Genomic DNA, 17,847 nt, shown 5'->3' on the forward strand with positions numbered 1-17,847 from the left:
CTGACTCATAGTGACCCTACAGTACAGAGCAGAACTGTCCCATAGAGTTTCCAAGGAGTGCCTGGTGGATTCGAACTGCCGACCTTTTGGTTAGCAGCCTGAGCTCTTAACCACTAGGCCACCCAGGTTTCCAATAGATGAGATAGGAAATAGAAAATCAGTGCCATGCCAACTCTGTGGGTCCCTCTGGGCCCTTTGCACCAGGTGCCCTGTCCTTACCGGATAGGTGTGCGAACTCCAGAAGCCCAATCCGCCCCCGCGCGGACTCTCCCTTCCTAGTGTCCTCCGACTGTCCGGATCCCTAGCTTGTCCAGCCCGGTCCCCGGCCCCCGGGCTCACTTCCCGGGGTGATTTTGGATTGCGCGGCGCACGCCCTATCCCGGCTCCTCCGCCCTTGTCCCGCCCCCTCCGCGCCTGATCCTTACCATAGCCCCGCCCAGACACTGGACTCCCGCACTAGCCCCGCCCCCTCGGCTTTGGTCCCGCCCCAGATCCGCTGGTCTTCCTGCGCCATGCCCCCGCCCAGGCCAGGGCCGCCGTAGCCCGTTACCTTTCGCACAGGCTCTGCCAAGTGGGGCCCGGAAGGCTCACCTCCCGCTGTGACGTCCGGCCGCCCTAGTCCCGCTCTCTCCACCCTGGTCCCGCCCTTCCCGCCTCTCATAAGCTCCGCCCTATTCCTGGGCCTGCCCACACTCCACCCTTCGCCCAGGCGGCCGGCTCCTCCCACAGGGCTCTCCCTACCTCTAATCCTGACCCTGCGGCGCCCCCTGTCGGCCCCGCATGCGCTCTGAGGCGACTCCGTTTCTGCCGGGCCCGCCCACACTGCGCCGTTGCCATGGAGAGGGACGCGGGGGCGAATCCGCCGCGGGCGGAACCCGTCTGTGGCAGCGAACAGAGACCGCTGATATAGCCACCCCCTAGGCGAGTCCCGCGGAATCCCATCTTGTCTCCTCTCCCCCTCGAGGGTCCCCAGAGTCGCTGCGGACGGCACCGGCATGTCGAGCGAGACGAGCGCTTCGGGGACCTCCCCCAGGGCCCCGCGTCCCGGGACCCAGAAGACATCCGGCACGGTGGCCAAGAAGGGGGAGCGCGGGGCCAAGGAGAAGCCGACGATCAACCTGCAGCAGGTGGGCGAGGAGGAGCCTAAGAACCCAGGTACGCTGGCGGCGGCGGAGGGGTGGGGCCTCGAGGCTGCGGCTGCGCGCGCCCCCAGCCGCCGCGCACGCTCGGGGTATCCGGTTGTTGGGGCGTTGTCACTGGCGCTGTGCGGGGCGCGCAGGAAGAGCTCTGGTGGAGGAGACGGACGACAAGCCAGGAACTAACTAAGTCCTAGACTTTCTGGCACTAAGTAGTGGGGCACGGGAAACGCTCCTCGGTGCCCGCCGGCTAGATTTCAGACACCCCAGCTTGGCGCAGCTGCGCCCCCTCCCTCGCGGGCTCTCCACGGTCCCGCGCTCGGCATGTGCCTCGTCTGCCTTAGGTTCCTCCAAGTCGCCATCCTCCACACCCTGCCCATGCTGTTCCCTCGGCCTAGAACTCTTCCCACGCCCTTCTCCAGCTAACCCTCAGTTCTTTTTCCAGGTGCATCTCAAGTGTGACTTGGTCCAGGAAGCCCTCTTGCCTCACCTCCTCTCATTTAGGTCCCTGGCGAACCTTGTGCCTCTCTCTTCCACCCTAGACTAATTGTCTTCTCATCCCTCTACCCCTCGCCCCACTGGTCTGTGTCAGTGAAGGGAGCGCCCCCACTTCTCTCTAGTGTTTCTAGCGCCAGCACAGGGCCGGCCACGTAGCAGGTGCTCCGGGAGTATGTGGGGAAGAAATGTGGTACAGGTGTTTCCACCTGTCGCCTCCCAGGGTGGGCCCACACAGGTACTGTCCTCCCCAAGGAAGCCAGAGTGATGCTTAGAAATGGAAATCAGATCTTAACACTCCCGTCTTTAAAACCCTCCAGTCACTTTCCTCTGCAAAAAAATCAGATCCAAAAGGGGCTCTCATGCCTCTCTGACCTCACCTCCTACCTTGATCCTCCTTGTTCTCCACACTTCCCCAGACTGGCCTCTATTTTGCCCTTAAAAAGGCCAAGTTTTCTTTTTTTAATTGTACTTTAGATGAAGGTTTACAGAACAAACTAGTTTCTCATTGAATAGTTATTACACATTGTTTTATGACATTGGTTAACAACCCCACGACATGTCAACACTCTCCCTTCTCAACCTTGGGTTCTCTATTACCAGTTTTCCTGTCCCCTCCTGCCTTCTGCCTTCTAGTTCTTGCCCCAGGGCTGGTGTGCCCCTTTAGTCTTGTTTTATGGTTCTGTCTAATCTTTGGCCGAAGGATGAACCTCAGGGGTGACCGCATTACTGAGCTGAAAGGGTGTCCAGGGGCCATACTCTCAGGGTTTCTCCAGTCCCTGTCAGGCCAGCAAGTCTGGTCCTTCTTTTTGAGTTAGAATTTTGTTCTATATTTTTCTCCAGCTGTGTCCAGGACCCTCTGTTGTGATGCCTGTCAGAGCAGTCAGTGGTGGTATCCAGGCACCATCTATTTGTGCTGGAATAGGCCAAGTTTTTCCCCCACCTCATTTGCTGTTTTTGCTGTCTGAAATGCTCTTCATTAGATCTTTATGTGGCTCTTCCCTTCTTGTCATTCAGATCTCAGCTCAGATGTCACCTCCTCAGGCAGGCCTTTCCTGACCTCCTCATCTAAAGTAGCACTACCACCGTCCCTTAGCCTTGAGGCCCATAGTCCTTTCCTGTATAGGAAATTATCAGTCTGTGATTTGCTGGTTTGTACTGTATTTCTCACCAGGGAATCCCCGGGTGGCACAAACGGTTAAATGCTGGGCTACTAGCCACAAGTTGGTGGTGTGAACCCACCCAGAGGTGCCTTGGAAGAAAGGCCTGGTGATACACTTCCAAAAGGTCACAGCCAAAGGCAGTTCTACTCTGAAACACATGAGGTCGCCATGAGTCAGAATTGACTCGATGGCAGGTTTTTTTTTTTTTTTTTTTTAATTTCCCACCAGAATGTCAGCTTCTTGAGGATAGAGACCTGGCCTTGTTCACCTCTGGATCCTTTGTACACAGAACAAAGATTTGTTGAAGGAGTGAATAAATGAGTTCCGTGGGAGGGTGGGAAGAGCATTGGGCTGAGAGGGTGGGGGTCCTGGCTTTCTGCCTCACTCTTCTAAGAGGTAGTGAACCATAGTGGTTAAGAGTACAGACCGTGGCTCTGCCCCTTGCTGGCCATTTGATCTCTGGTGGGCAGGGGCAGATCTTATCACTTCTGTGTCTCAGTTTCCTTATCTGCAAACTGGGATAACAAGTAGCAGCATTCTCCTAGGGCAACTGTGTTATTTGTAACTAGCTCCCGGACCATGGTAAGAGTGTTATAGGTCTAAACTGTCATTAAATGTGTGGCCTTTGCCAGTGTAGCAGGGGTAGGGGTTTGGGGACCATGGTTTCAGGGGACACCTAAGTCATTTGGCATAATAAAATCTATTAAGATAACATTCTGCATCCCACTTTGGAGAGTGGTGTCTGGGATCTTAAACGCTAGCAAGCAGCCATCTAAGTTGCATCAATTGGTCTCAACCCACCTGGAGCAAAGGACAATAAAGAACACCAAAAACACAAGGTAATTATGAGCCCAAGAGACAGAAAGGGCCACATAAACCAGGGGCTACATCAGCCTGAGACCAGAAGAACTAGATTGTGCCCAGCTACAAGCGATGACTGCCCTGACAGGAGACACAACAGAGAACCCCTGAGGGAGCAGAACAGCAGTGGGATGCAGACCCCAAATTCTCGTAGAAAGACCAGACTTAATGGTCTGACTGAGAATAGAAGGACCCTGGTGGTCATGGCCCCCAGACCTTCTGTTGGCCCAGGACAGAAACCATTCCCAAAGCCAACTCTTCAGACAGGGATTGGACTGGACAATGGGATAGAAAATGATGCTGGTGAGGAGTGAGCTTCTTGGATCAAGTAGACACAAGAGACTATGTTGGCATCTCCTGTCTGGAGGGGAGATGGGAGGGCAGAGGGGGTCAGAAGCTGGCTGAATGGACACGAAAAGAGAGTGGAGGGAAGGGGTGTATTGTCTCACCAGAGGGAGAGCAGTTAGGAGTATATACCAAGGTGTGTATAAATTTTTGTATAAGAGACTGACTTGATTTGTAAACTTTCACTTAAAGCGCAATAAAAAAAGAAAAGATGTGTGGCCTTGGGCAAGTTTCTTCTGTAAAATGGAGATGGGAATCCTGTGCTGCCTGCTGGGATGAAGAGCAACAGAGCTGATGGTGAAAAAGTATTTTGTAAACTGCAAATTCATTTGTCCATTCAAAAAAAACATGCATTATGCACCCACTGTGTGCTAAGCTCCCTGCTCAATCCTGGAATATGTGGGTATGAATCAGTTTTACTCTCAGCCCCCAGCACAGTTCCTGGATCTCAGCTGGGTATGTGTATTTTGAATTGAACTTGATCTCAAAGAACCCCAGGGGGTGATGGGAGCTCAGAGAGGGGCTACCAGGAAGTGAGTGTTACAGGCATTCATTTCTCTATTCAACAGTTACTTTCGAATGCCTGTTCTGTACCAGATACTAGGGATACAGAGGTGAACAAGATGGATACAATCCTGCTCCCATGGAAGCCACTAGAAGGGTATAAGAAGGGTGTGACTCTTGTTGCAAATGATAGAAACCCAGCTCAAAATAATTAAGCAAAAATGGGGAACTTACTGGAAGGCTTCTTGATTCAAACCTGATGGTTTTGCCATCAGAGAGGGACAGGAACTTGCTGTCTGTGAAATGGGGGTAAAACAACTTGGTGTAAAGCTCTGATTGACCGACTTTGGGCAGGTGCCATCTCGGAGTCAGTGCTGGTGGCTGGGGCAGGCAACTGTGAGAGCTGGAGAAAGAGCATTTTCCAGAAGGGGAGACAAGATGGTATAGAATCCCCTGCAGATATGAGCCCAGTAATACTAAAAACATGCATGCAAAGCAATCTGGGAGCTGTATGGAAAATGAAGCGCAAGGGGGAGAGAATGGAGGCCGGCAGGTGAGTTACCAGGCTATTTCAGCAGTCCAGATGAGGGACAGTGGTAGTTAGGATAGGGCAGCGAAGGTGCAGAGAGGGGTGGCTGGGCTTGGCTCCTTGGAGAAATACTTTGGAGGTAGAAGTAACCGGAGTTGGTGAAGGGTGGGATGGCGTGGGGAGTGAGGGACATAGCAAGACTGAGCTCCAGGGTTCTGGGTTGGATACTGGGTGGGTGGAGGTGCCATTCATGGAGATGGGAAAGCCTGAAGGAGGAGCATGTACAGGGGACCTCCAAGGTGTGATGTCAGGAGGGCAGTTAGACACATGGGTCTGGAGCACCCCAGAGAGGGCAGGGCTGGAGATGTGGCTTTGGGAGCTGCTCATATTCTGGCCCACCACTCATCTGCCAGTTTTCTGACAGGTTTCGGCAGAGCTTCCAGACTAAGGCAGACTGGGAAGACGGACCTGGGGATCTACTACTTCTAAAAAAGACTGGCCATGAAAACCTTATAGTCAAACAATGTATCACATTGGACAAATCTGCTGCGAAAGACATCTTTAAAGTGTTAAAAAGCAAAAATGTCACTTTGAGGACTCAGATGTGCCTGACCCAAGACATGGTATTCTCAATTGCCTCATATGCATGTGAAAGCTGGACAACGAATAAAAGGAGACTGAAGAAGAATGGATGCCTTTGAATTATGGTGTTGGCGAAGAATATTGAATATACCATGGACTGCCAGAAGAATGAACAAATCTATCTTGGAAGGAGTACAGCCAGAATACTCCTTAGAAGTGAGGATGGTGAGACTTTGTCTCACATACTTTGGACATGTTATCAGGAGGGACCAGTCCCTGGAAAAGAACATCATACTTGGTAAAGTAGAGGGTCAGTGAAAAGAAGGAAGACCCTCAACGAATGGATGACACAGGGGCTGCAACAATGGGCTCAAACATAGCAACAACCGTGAGGATGGCGCAGGGCCAGGCAGTGTTTTGTTCTGTTGTACACGGGGTTGCTATGAGTCGGAACCAACTCGACAGCACCTAACAACAACAGCAATGTTCTGGTGTATGTAAAACCCTGGGAGTGAACATAATCCCTGGGGAGGGCAGGAGTGTGCCTATAGGAGGGGACAGGGCTCAGGATGGTACCTTAAAGGAACTGGCAGAGGAGGAGCTGGCAGGGGAGCCTGAGCAGCAGCAGGTGGAGATGGAGGAGGGAGTGGGAGTGACGACTGTACGGGGACCCTGGACTGGGCACACGAGGTCATGAAAGTTCTAGCAGGTGCCACTGTGGTTCAGTGGGGTAGAGAGTGACAGCAGATGTAGGAAGGTTTATACCAAAACCAAACCCAGTGCCGTTGAGTTGATTCCGACTCATAGCGACCCTAAGGTTTATAGGTTAGAGAAAGTCTCATCTGATGCCTTCTGTTTCTCAAGATTCGCTCCGAGGCGAGGTCATTAATGAGCGTGAGGAAGGCATGTGGGAGGCGAGGAAAGTGGGGCCGCTCCTCTTGGAGCTGCCTGTCCAGTTTGGTAACTACTAGCCACAGCAGGTGTAGAGTTTCCATCATCGCAGAAAGGTCAACAGGACAGTGCTGCTCTACGATGTGGTTCTCAAGGTGCTGTCCTTGGACCAGCAGCTTCGCATCCTCCAGCAAACTTGCTGGAAATGCAAATTCATGAGCTCTACCCGGCCTACTGAGTCAGAATCTCTGGGGATGGGGCCCAGGAGGCAGTTTTAACACTCTCCAGTGATCCTTACAGACGTTAAAGTTTGAGAATCTGTTCTAGAGAAGTGAAGCGAGGAAGCGCTGGAGGCTTCTCCAGCAGAGGGAACAACCAGGAAGGCAGGCAGGGCTGCAGAAGTCATCTGTTCAAGGGGTGTATAGCTTCCCCATGCCTCTTCTTGGCATCCCTGGGGGGTGCAAATAGTTAATGCTCTCAGCTGCTAAGTAAAAGGCTGGTGGTTTGAGTCCACCCAGGGATACCTCAGGAGAAAGGCTACTTCCAAAAAATCAGCCACCAAGACCCCTGCGGAGTATAGTTCTACTCTGACACACGTGGGGTCGCCATGAGTCCGAGTTGCCTCAGTGGCAACGAGCAGTGGTGGTGGTATGCCTCCCCTTATCCACTTCGTCCATTCGTGTACCTGTGTGCCAGCCCTGAAGGATGCATGAGGGACATGTCTCTCACCCTTGGTTGGTTCGAACCCTTAAGCCTCTCTGCATCCTGCCCCACATGTGCCCCCAGCACATGTCCTCTGTCCCTCCACACCCCCAGGCAGACCTTCTCTGCTCTGGGGCAGGAGTTCCCCTGGCACACACCCCTTTGGCACCTGCTGCCCCAGGCCTGGGGTTGCTGTGGAGGCTCCAGGCCACCTGGCGGTCGGCAGAGCAGCCCGGCACTCAGCCAGCCAGCCCTTTTGCCTCCAGGTTCTCCCAGCCTTCAGGATGAGAGGCAGTGGGCATCTATCAGAATTAATACAGTGAAACCTGTGAGCGCCGGAACTCAATGGGACTGCCTTGTTTTTCTGGGTCTTGCAAGTTTTCTGCCTTAACAAGGTGCAGTCTTACCATTTCCTGTCATTCCTTTTAGGGGAAAATATTTGGGTTTTCCTTCTCGGACAGGATTCTGCCTTACATAGTTCTGGTTTTTGTAGGTTTTACTGTATCACTCTTTAATGAGATAATATCTCTAAAGCATTTAGAACAATGCAGGACACTATTAAGTGCAATATAAGCGTTTGTTAAATAAAGTCTGCTGCTCTGCTGGACCTTGGGGTGTGTGCCTAAGGAGCAGGGGCTTGAGGAACTTCTGGGTTCCTTCCTCTGTGCACACCAGGCCTGGGTTTTTTTTCTCCGTGTGACCCTGGGCAGTCCCAGCAGGGAAGGGGGACATAGGAGGAGGCTGGGCTGGGGTCATCCTGGGGGAGGCCGGGGCCCGGCCAGATTCTGCACTAGGGGAGAGCCAGGGCGGGCGCATCCCTGACCCGTGGCGGGGACAGCACAGGAGAGTCGCCCCGCTGTCTACCTCTCAAGCCCACTGTTTTCTCTCGTGTTTTCAGCGTCGGTGTTTGCAACGTAACTTAACATTTTAAAAATGGCTGTAAGGCGTTCACCTCAGAGGGGCGCCCTGCCTGGCCCAAAGCTCGGGGCGGCAAGCTCGGCGCAGTGTCCTTGTTGGACGTCGGGTCCCCGGAGACGTGGGCGCGGGCCCAGCGAGGCGGGGGCATCCCGCGGTCTCTGCTGCCCTCTCGTGGCGACCCAGGGCTAAAACGTCATCTGCTCACCCTCCTTCCTGGCCCCGCAGAGGAGTACCAGTGCTCCGGGGTGCTGGAGACCGACTTCGCCGAGCTCTGTACGCGATCAGGCTACACAGACTTCCCCAAAGTTGTCATCCGGCCCCGTCCTCACCCGACCTTTGTCCCTTCTGCTTCCGTGTCGGAAAAGACAGCCCTAGGTGAGTGACAGCGGAGCCCCTACCCCAGGGCCCCCTGGTCCATCCGCAGCCTCCCATCTCACTTGCGGGCCAAATGGCGGGGACACAGGGCAGAGTGTTTGTGCGTGTGTGTGTATGTGTGTATGTGTGTGAGTGAGGGGGGTGGATTCAAGAGGGCGGGTGGGGAGACGGGAGAGTCTATTCCTTTCCTAACCCAAGCAGAGGCACGCCTGCCTGAAAAAGCAGCGCCCACAAGGCTACTGCCTCCCACACTTGTGGCGATTTGCAGTACACCCCTTCGGTGGAAGCTGCCAGAGTCTCTGTGGGCACTCCTAGGCTGGTGGGATGTGGGGCGCTGTGCATCGGCCCTGTCTCCTCCCTCCTCACCCCTCTCCTTGCACCTCTTACCTTCTAGAGGAGCAGCGGTTGCTGTCGGGATCCTGCAGCCTCAACAGCCTGGAGAGCAAATACGTGTTCTTCCGGCCCACCGTCCAGGTGGAGCTGGAGCAGGAGGACCCCAAGTCCGTGAGGGAAATCTACATCCGCGGTGAAGCTCCCCCACCCCTTTTCCCACTAGCCTCCCTCATCCCACCACCCCCTTCTTGCCTTCCCCAGGCCTGAGACCCTTCCTTCTCTCCCTTCTGCAGGTTGGAAGGTTGAGGATCGCATTCTGGGTATCTTTTCTAAATGCCTGCCCCCTCTCAGCCAGCTACAGGCCATCAAGTGAGGGGGCGTTGAGGGGGTTGGATGGGAGGTCACTCTGGGGTATGGGACTCCTGATGGCTTGGGAGAGAGAACAGAGGGGGCCCTGAATACCCTGGGGCCTGTGGAGAGGTGGGGACCTGGGGAAGGGTGTGGCTGGGGGTGGGATGTTCTGGTGTCAGGGTGGCTGGGAGGACAGTGTTTCTGGTGGGAGGTGGGGCCCCAGCTGTTTCTGCACTTCCTGCCAACTCCAGCTTGTGGAAGGTGGGGCTGACAGATAAGACCTTGACAACCTTCATCGCTCTCCTGCCTCTGTGCTCATCCACACTCAGGTCAGCAGAGGGATTGGGGGGTCGGGGCGCCCAGTGCTGGGCAGCCTGTCTGGGTGGATTGTCAGAGGGGAGCCGTTTGGGTATGGCAGTGGCAGGTCCCAGTTTCTGTGGGCCTGGGCTGACATCCCTGTGGCAACAGGGTGGAGCCAGTGTCTGCTGGGTCATGAAGTTCCCATGTGACAAGAAGCGGGGTCCCCTTTTCTGCCCACATCAGGGCCTCAGCCTCTGTCCTCCCCTTCGGTCCCACCACCATCCCTGGAGGTTCTCTCCCCTGCTCCTTGCTGCCTGGGGCCCTGGTGCTGCACTAGGGGCTGGTGAGATGCAGTTCTTGTCCTCCAGGAACTCTCAGTCCAGTGAGGAAGGGAGAGGTACTTAGGCACGGATGCTGCAGGGCAATGTGGGCACTGTGGTGGTGGAGGAGTGGCTCATTTGGGCAGGGTCCTTGATGCATAGGCTGTCTGAGTGTCCTCAGGACATGGCAGCTGGCGAGCCAAGAGTGCTAGAGAGCACCCAAGATAGAAGCCACAGAGGTGGGGATCATTGGGGGGCCATTTAGGGGCCCCCTTATCTCAGGTCACTAACTCTGAACAGTTGCCCCTTCACATGGCCACATTTCAGGATTTGTAGTCTGCCGGAACTGTCACGTATAATTCCTATATTGGAGGCCATGCTTTGATTCCATGTGTTTGTTGCCAAGCTGCTCCCCAGAGACCCACACTTCCTCTCTGCCTCTCTCCTCACCTGGCCTCCGTGGTACCTCCTGGTTCTCGGCTCTCCCCCACCCTCAGGAAGGTGTCTCTGGAGGGGAACCCGTTGCCGGAGCAGTCATATTACAAGCTCATGGGGTTGGACAGCACGTGAGACTCCTTTCTCACCCCCTTGCTCTGGGCGTGTCCCTCTATCTGAAGTTACCCATTGTCCCACCCTTCCTTGCTTCTCTAGCATGTTCCCAGACACCCTCAATTCATGCCTCCCCACCTTCAGACCAGATGGCCCTCCTCATGCCTCTCTGGTTCCCCGAGATTCCTGCCAACGCCCAGGACCTTGGCTGTCCAGTGACTCATTCTCCCGCCCGCTGTCCTAGGATTGCACATTTGTCTCTGCGCAACAACAACATCGACGACTACGGGGCGCAGCTGCTGGGCCAGGCTCTGTCCACGCTGCACAGCTGCAACAAAACCCTCGTCTCACTCAACCTGGGTTTCAACCACATCGGGGACGAGGGTGCGGGCTACATCGCCAATGTGCGTGCGCCGCGGGCCGGGGCCCTCAGAGCAGGGCGGCTGGCCGAGCGCCTCACGTGTCCTCCCGCCTCCGCAGGGCCTCAGGCTGAACCGCTCCCTGCTTTGGCTGTCCCTGGCCCACAACCGCATCCAGGACAAAGGAGCCCTGAAGCTGGCCGAGGTGGGTGGGCCGGAGGGGCGTGACCGGACGGTGGGCGGGGCGGTGGGCGTGACCAGCGAGCTGACCCCCGCCCCCGAGGGCGTCTGACGGCGAGGTGCCCGCCTCGCCCAGGTCCTGCGCCCCTTCGAGCTGACACACATCGAGGTGGTGGAGCGCCGGCGCCTCTTGCTGGAGAAGGGGACGCAGGAGCGATTACGATCGGTAAGGAGCCAACAAGCTTGGCGGGCTCGAGAGTGCGCTGTCCCTTGAGCCCCCTTCCTAGGCCGTCTGCTTCTCAGCCAGCTATCCAGGCCGTCTAACCTCGGTCCTCTCTCCCTCCGTCGTGACTCTAACAAACATTTGCTAAGCGGTCTCAAGATTTAAACAGACGGAATTTGAAACCTGACTCGTCCTCGTGCCAGTTTGTGATGTTGGGCATGTTACTTAACCTCCCTGTGCCTCAGGTTTCTCATCTGTGAAGTGGGGATGATGATTGTACCTACCTCACAGGGCTGTCAAGAGGATTAAACGAATCAATTCATGTGATGCATTGAAACAGTGCTTGGCACTTAGCTCCGTGAAAGTTAGCTACTATTTTTCTTTTCCCCAGCTCACCCCCGGGCACCTCAGCTGTTTCTTTCCAACAGCCCTTCACCCAGTAGAGTCCCATACTTAACTATTTTTGCATTTAGTCAGGGAGTTTGGGGTGGTTGTTGCCAGCCCACTCCTCCCCAGACCCCAGGCTTCCCCTACCCCCCTACCCCCCCACTGGGGAAGGAGCTCAGGCTTCTTCCTCCATCCCTTCCCATTCATGAGCACAGCCTTCCTCCTCTCGACACACGGACTTCAAAACCGACCGAGACAAGAATCAGATGGTAGGGGCGAGCAGTGCTGCACTGTCAGAGAAGACGGACAAGGTGCCGGCCATGAAAACCCCCAAAAGCCTGGGCAAGAAAAAGGAGAAGTCAGGGGTAGGTGTGCTGTGGGAAAGGCAGCTTCGGGTGCTGGAAGAACGGGGAGGGAAGCCGCTTCCATGGTGCACGGCTGGGGGTGGAGGGAAGGAAGCCATGCAGGGATTTCAAAGGCCCACCCCATGAGACTCGAGCAACCATGGCCTCTTCCCACACCTGTTCCCTATCCCCGGGGAGGTAGTCTTTCATCTCTCTCCTAACATCCTCCATAGGAAGTGGTCAAGAAAGAGGAGAAGTCAGGGTCTGGGCAGTCGCCTACACAAGGAACCCTTAAGAAAGAAGATGCCTCAAAGGCAGGCAAAGGGAGTAAGTATAGTGCCCCTCTGCCAGCTCCTTCCTGGGGTAGAGGAAGGCAGAGACAGAAGGGCTGCTCCGGGTCTGCTCTGCCGTGCGTGACATGAGCTAGTTTTCCTGTCTTGCTCCTCTGGGTCTTTTCTTTCTTGACAGTGATACGATTGGAAAGCCCTCCTGGCCTTGACATCCTGACCCACCACACTCCAGCCCCCTTTTCCCTGGGGTGGACCTCTGTGGCCCTGCCCTCAAAGGAACCCACCCACCTAGCAGAGCCCCCTCCCACTGCTTCTATTGTACCCAAACACAAAGCTATCAGAGTTTGGGGAGTCTGCCTCGCCCTACCCCGTTCTCTCTGGGGAGCCTTGGTGGTGTTAGGTCTTGTCTGTACACTCTGGCCCCTCCTCCCGATCCAGAGGCATCCATCCCTGAGCAGAAGCCAACCAAGGGGAAAGGGACCAAATCTGGGAGCAAAGAGAAGCGGAGCATCCTCCTGGAGTCAGAGGTAGGCTGTTAGCAGAAGTACAGGTGCACACCCCCCAGGGTTCCAGGCTGGCTCTCACCCCAGCCCCTTCCTGGAATGGAGTTTCCAGTCCTGTCCTGTAGTGGCAGCCACATACATTCAGATTTACTCCTTCATTCCTGCTTCAGCCACACCTGAAACCTGTCCCCACACTGTGGGAATAATGTTCAGTGCTCCCCTTCAGACTCAAGGTGGCCCCCCATTCCCCTTCCTTGTCTGTCAGTAGCCTATGCTTCTGATTCACTGTCTCAACTCAGTCTGCTTCCCAAAGGGCTGCTCTGGAAGGCAGGGCTCCTCGAGGAAGGCAGGGCACTTTATAGTCATGATGCCACCTCACCCCCACCCCAGCGCCTTTTTGAGACCCTTTCTCTTTTGTCCTTGGATCTTCCCTTTTCTCTCTCAACTGCGACCAACTTGCTCCTTGCTTCGGAAGCCTTCCTGGACTGCCCACCCCACAGTTCCCAATCCCTCCCAACCCTCCAGTTGCAGCCACCTGGGCATCTGTCTCTATCATTATACTCTGTCTCCTCCATCAGGGGACACACACTCTCATCCTCGCCACCCCCAGCAGGGAACGGCCTGCTTTTAGTCTTCTCTGGCACCCAAAACCAGATATTACAAAAGGGAAAAGCCAGGTGGAGGAACGGGGTGGGTGTTGCCTTTTAATTTCCATTTTTCCTTGTCCCTGCCCCGCCTTGGTCAGCGGCTGTTTCTCACCAGGGGCTATTGCAAGGCCATCCCGTCCTGCCTTCAGCACCCTCTCCCTCCCATCCGTTTCTATTGCTCTAGCTGACAGGAACATTTAGCAAGACCTGAATGCAGCACACCGTTTCATGCCTCTAAAGCCTTTGGACCTGTTGTTTCCTTTGCCGGGAGCGCCTTTCCCCCATCTTCATCTGATAATGTCCACTTACCCTTCACATTTCAGCTCGTGGGCCACCTCCTCCAGAAGCCCATTCCTGGCTCCCTGGACTGGGCCGTGCATCCCCCCTCAGTGCTCCCCGCATCCTGAGTTTGCCTCTCCTGGTTATCACACTATACCGCTTCCTTCTTTCTCCCTCCCTCAGAGGCGTTTTCTTGAGGATGTGGGCTTATTGAGCTCTGTAAGCATGTATGTTGGCTGAATGAATGAATGACCTGCTGTCTAGCTCCCCTTCTCCTCTGCTGCAATTACTATTCTGCGCTAACAGCTCGTTGCTGAAACTACGGAGATGGTCAACCCTCTCCTGGAGCCTGTGGCGCACCGAGATGGGAAAGTTTACATGCCTGGGAATAAGGTCCTTCTGCACCTCAACCTCCTGCGTATGTTTGCCTGCTCCGCCCCACAAGGCTACCTGGGGCCCTGTCCAGCCCTGAGGGTGCCCAACTCCATGGAGCAGAACTTGGTTTTCCCAGAGTTGAGCATCATGTTGTCCACGACCCTCTTGCATGGGGTTTTGGGGTGAGGGATAGAGCCTGGGCCGGGGAGAAGGCTGAGGACAAGGGAGTCCGATGTGGGAGGAGTCAGTGGAGAGCTGGGGTGAAAGGTCAGGTAAGGGAGAGTTAGCCCTGGGCTGACCCGGGCTAGTGCTGAGTTGAGGTTGAGAGAGGCAAGCATTAGCCCAGGTGGCGGTGTCTAAGAGGCCACCTTGTCTGTACCCATCCCCCAGGGAACCGCATCACAGAGGTGGGGCTAGAGGGCTTCCTCGCAGCAGTGCAGTACCAGGTGCAGTTCTCCAAGTCCAAGGTTGCGTCCAAGGGCCCGGTCGGGCTGCTCTGGCTGTCCCTGGCGGTGAGTCCATTTCAATCTCCTCTGCGGCTGCTGCAGGCAGCTTCTTCCCTATTCCCAGGGAAGGTCTGTAGTTTCCCCAATTCTTTTTATAACAACATAACCCCGCCCCTCTTGGTGCAGTCAGCAGAGTTCCAGTCACTCTGCCTTTTCTCCCTATTCCCCAGGCCCTAACCCATCCTGCCCAGGAAAATGTCCTCCTAGAGGACTAACCTTCATCCTTCTTGTCAGCTGCCAGCCTTCCTTTGTTTCTTTCAGAAGAACTACTTCCCCCTGCAATGTCCTGCGTACACCATGATCCAGGAGCTGATGCTGCCAAGGGATCCCATGAATAAAGCCAGGCCCAGGGAGGATGAGGCCCTGGCTTTCTCCATGTAGGGACCACCCTGCCACTACCGCCGCCCCCCGCCCGCCCAAAGCTTGGCCACAGAAGCACCTCCTGTCCCCGTGTGGGCTGTCCTCCCTGGGGGCGACCTCATATTGATAAAAAGCATATCATTGCACTTTCCCTTGAGGTTGTCTGAAAATTTTGTTCCAGAACTACCTGGAGCTTTTGGGCTCTGTGAGTCTGTTCACGTCACGTGGCTAGAAATGACGGGAAGAGTGATGGTCTGAACTGCTTCCAAGTTCTGCTGGAAAGATTCTGGCTTGTCTCTCATTAGCCTGTCTCGGCATTGCTCTCCTGCCTCCAGAGGGCCCAGTTCTTGCTTTCTCAGGCCAGTCACTCCCCCATGTTTCCTGGATGTGTGCCATGCAGGGTTTGGATTCAGCCTTCAGTCTCAGAGGCAGAAGGGAGTCTTGGGATTAATAGCTGACATGTACAACCTGCGTGGGAGAGGGAGTAGGAATGGGCAGAGGGATTGAGCGTGGGCTCCCCATTCCCCCTCTGCTTCTCCTGACAGGGCCCAGGTCTCTGACGCTGGGAGGAGAGGTGATGGCTCAGTTGCAGAAAAGGCTCAGACTTGGCAGACCACTTTGGAAAGGTTGCTAAGCCTCCCCACATCTAAAGTACAAAGTTCAAGCACTCCACATGACCCCTAGTGACACAGTCTGCAGATGTAAGCAATCTAAAACCAGACACCCAGATGGCTGGGGCCAGAGGAGTTGGGGGAGTTGAGTCCCCACCCCTCCGCCATGTTTTTACCCTTCAGTGCAGCCACCACTGAAATAGCCCACTGAGAATGCCCAGAGAGCATGGGCTTGGCTCCTGTGGAGATGCCAGAGAAGGTGGAGGTAAACAGGGGCCTTGTCTCCCTTCTTTACCTTTGGCAGATTTAACGTGTCCCACAATCCGTCAGTCCCCACTTCTGTAGCCCTGACAGGGACCTGCACACCCTACCCAGAACTCCCTGTTGTCCTACTTTCTGCAAGGCTGTTGCTCCCACAGGCCTTTCAGCCTCGGAGAGCTCTCAGCCCTTGTGGTCTGCCTGCCTGAGCTGCCCCAGGCCTTTCTGCAGCTGGCTAGTGAGCTGCTCCAGAGAAAATCTGTCATCTCTTTGGATTCCCAACACTGAAACACTGCAGGTGCTTAATGATGGCCAGCCAGTCCCAGTGATCCCTGCCCAGGTCCTTCTAAAGGTACAGCGAGTCCTTCCAGCTTTATCCCTACAGCTCACCAATGTCTTGTATATCAGCTCTGATGCCCTGTTAGACTGTAAGCTCCTGAGGGCCAGACTTAGTATTATGCTAGGTTTGAGTTAGAATACTACTTAGGGCTGAAAAACAATCTGTCACTTAATCCAACAATGAAGACAAAGAGACAGGTGATATGGACGCATGGTCACAGTCCTGATGGTGTGGCTGTGGGAGGATGGGATGGTGACAGGGAACTGTGAGGCCCTGGCAGCTGGCCCTCCCTTATGTTTTGCCTAAAGCTCATGTGCTCTCTTGACTGGTCCACTGCTCGTCTGTTTGTGTGTGGAGGAATGAGGGCAATGTCTTCCCTTCTTGGTCGTGGGGGCCAGAGAACTTAAGTTTGCCGAGTGCCCAGTTCAGTGAACGTACACGTGAAACCTGGGGAAAGAACGTGGGGAGACCTGGGTTTGGGGGCTTGATCCAGGAGCGACATGTGGGGGGTTTCCTTCTATTCTTTCTATCCAGTTCTAACCAGCCTCAGGGAAAAACCACCATAGCGGTTCCAAGAATCACACACACACCGCCACGGTTGAAGAATATTTAACTTTCTTTAAAAAAAAAAAAAAAAAAACCAAAAACCTTAACCATGAAAGGAAGAAAATAAGAGTATACATTATCTTAACAGCAAAACAGTCATTTCCATATCTATATTTTATATATTATATATATTTATATATATATATGTATATATACACCTAGCACAGTGTGTATATTCTATTAGTCAGTGGGGGACAGGAGCGAGGACGTGGTAACAGGGGCCAAGGCTGCAGGCCCCGGGATGGTCCTGGGTTAATTCAGGGACTCCAGCATTCATATCCCCCACCCCTACCTCCTGGGGCCCAGTTTTCAGCTCTGTACCTGACACTGGTCTTCTACAAGGACAAAGTGGGAAAGGGTGGGCACAGGTGATTAAGAGCCACTCACATGTCCCTATCTCTGAAGATGAGAAGCTCTAGGGGGGAGGGAGCAGCTGAGCACCAAGCCCACAGGCTGGGCTTGGGGCAGAGGGCTGGGTGGGTGGGCAGCTGTTGGGGACAGGGGCACCCAGGTCTGGCTCTACCTTTAGGCCCTGATCCTGGAGCTGGACTGGGGTTGGGAAAAGGGGCCGTTAACTAGGAGATACAAGTGAGCTCCCTCTTCCCTTAGCAGTCCCTTCTGTAACTGCCTCCAGCACCCCAGGAATGGAAACAAAAAAAGGTCGCAGTTATTTACAATAGCAGAGATGCACATACAATACATACATATTTATAGGAAACCAAAGTGACAAAGGAGAGTGGAGGCACCCCCTCAGCCCTGGGGTCCTATGGAGGAAGAAAGTGCATTTACACGGAAGACTCCTCCTCTCGCTCGCACACCTGAGGGCCCCCACACAGAAGTGAACACGCACATGTGGGGCGAGGGGGGCAGACTTGTGAGTGGGGGCCATTCAGATGCAGTCGGCATGCTAAGGAGACACGAGGCCTTGCGGGGTTGGACTGGGGAAAAGACACTGAAACTTGACTCCGATCAGAGCAGACCAAGCAGCATGCAGGCCTCCTTCCCAGGCCTTGGCTGGATCCCAGTTCCTCCACTGCCTCTACCGCGGGGAGGAGGTCTGGGGGCTCCCCACCCTGTGCCCCTGCCTCAGGCCAGTCCCTGAGGGAAGAGTAGGGATGAAGATTTGGTGTTGGGGTGGTTACAGTCCTGGTGTTGTGGCTGCGGCTGCCACCCTGTCTTCCAGGGGAGTGTCAGAACCTGTGGGAGGATGGGGAGGGATGGTGAC

The 17,847-nt window shown here is 54.9% G+C and overlaps 2 protein-coding genes across 12 annotated transcripts in view; one reads left to right on the forward strand and one right to left on the reverse strand.

Annotated features, from left to right (window-relative positions):
* Positions 1-841: 841 nt before the first annotated feature.
* On the forward strand, positions 842-16,750 carry LRRC71 (leucine rich repeat containing 71). Of its 3 annotated transcripts, XM_049880835.1 has the most exons (18): positions 842-1,155; positions 8,352-8,501; positions 8,896-9,027; positions 9,128-9,203; positions 9,437-9,514; positions 10,303-10,371; positions 10,599-10,758; positions 10,835-10,918; positions 11,030-11,119; positions 11,719-11,868; positions 12,081-12,174; positions 12,576-12,664; positions 13,873-13,984; positions 14,332-14,453; positions 14,709-14,824; positions 14,989-15,508; positions 15,602-15,683; positions 15,838-16,749. In XM_049880835.1, exons 1-16 carry the CDS (start codon positions 996-998, stop codon positions 15,014-15,016), a joined length of 1,710 nt encoding a protein of 569 aa, XP_049736792.1. In that variant the 5' UTR covers positions 842-995; the 3' UTR covers positions 15,017-15,508; positions 15,602-15,683; positions 15,838-16,749. The 3 variants fall into 3 exon arrangements, with proteins under 3 accessions (XP_049736792.1, XP_049736791.1, XP_049736793.1); XM_049880834.1 differs by having other exon boundaries at positions 15,602-16,750; XM_049880836.1 differs by lacking the exons at positions 14,989-15,508; positions 15,602-15,683; positions 15,838-16,749 and having other exon boundaries at positions 14,709-14,974.
* The window catches only part of ARHGEF11 (Rho guanine nucleotide exchange factor 11), a 127,351-nt gene continuing 126,171 nt past the window's right edge, over positions 16,668-17,847 (reverse strand). For 5 of the 9 annotated variants that reach the window (XM_049880831.1, XM_049880825.1, XM_049880824.1 and 2 more), the window contains one exon: positions 16,668-17,819. In XM_049880831.1, the coding sequence (XP_049736788.1) occupies positions 17,761-17,819 (59 nt within the window). In that variant the 3' untranslated portion in view covers positions 16,668-17,760. The remainder of the gene's footprint in view (positions 17,820-17,847) is intronic. The other 4 variants (XM_049880829.1, XM_049880830.1, XM_049880827.1 and 1 more) reach the window with 1 other exon arrangement.

This window comes from Elephas maximus, chromosome 3, assembly GCF_024166365.1.
Source record: "Elephas maximus indicus isolate mEleMax1 chromosome 3, mEleMax1 primary haplotype, whole genome shotgun sequence".
In the NCBI taxonomy this organism is placed as follows: Eukaryota; Metazoa; Chordata; class Mammalia; order Proboscidea; family Elephantidae; genus Elephas; species Elephas maximus.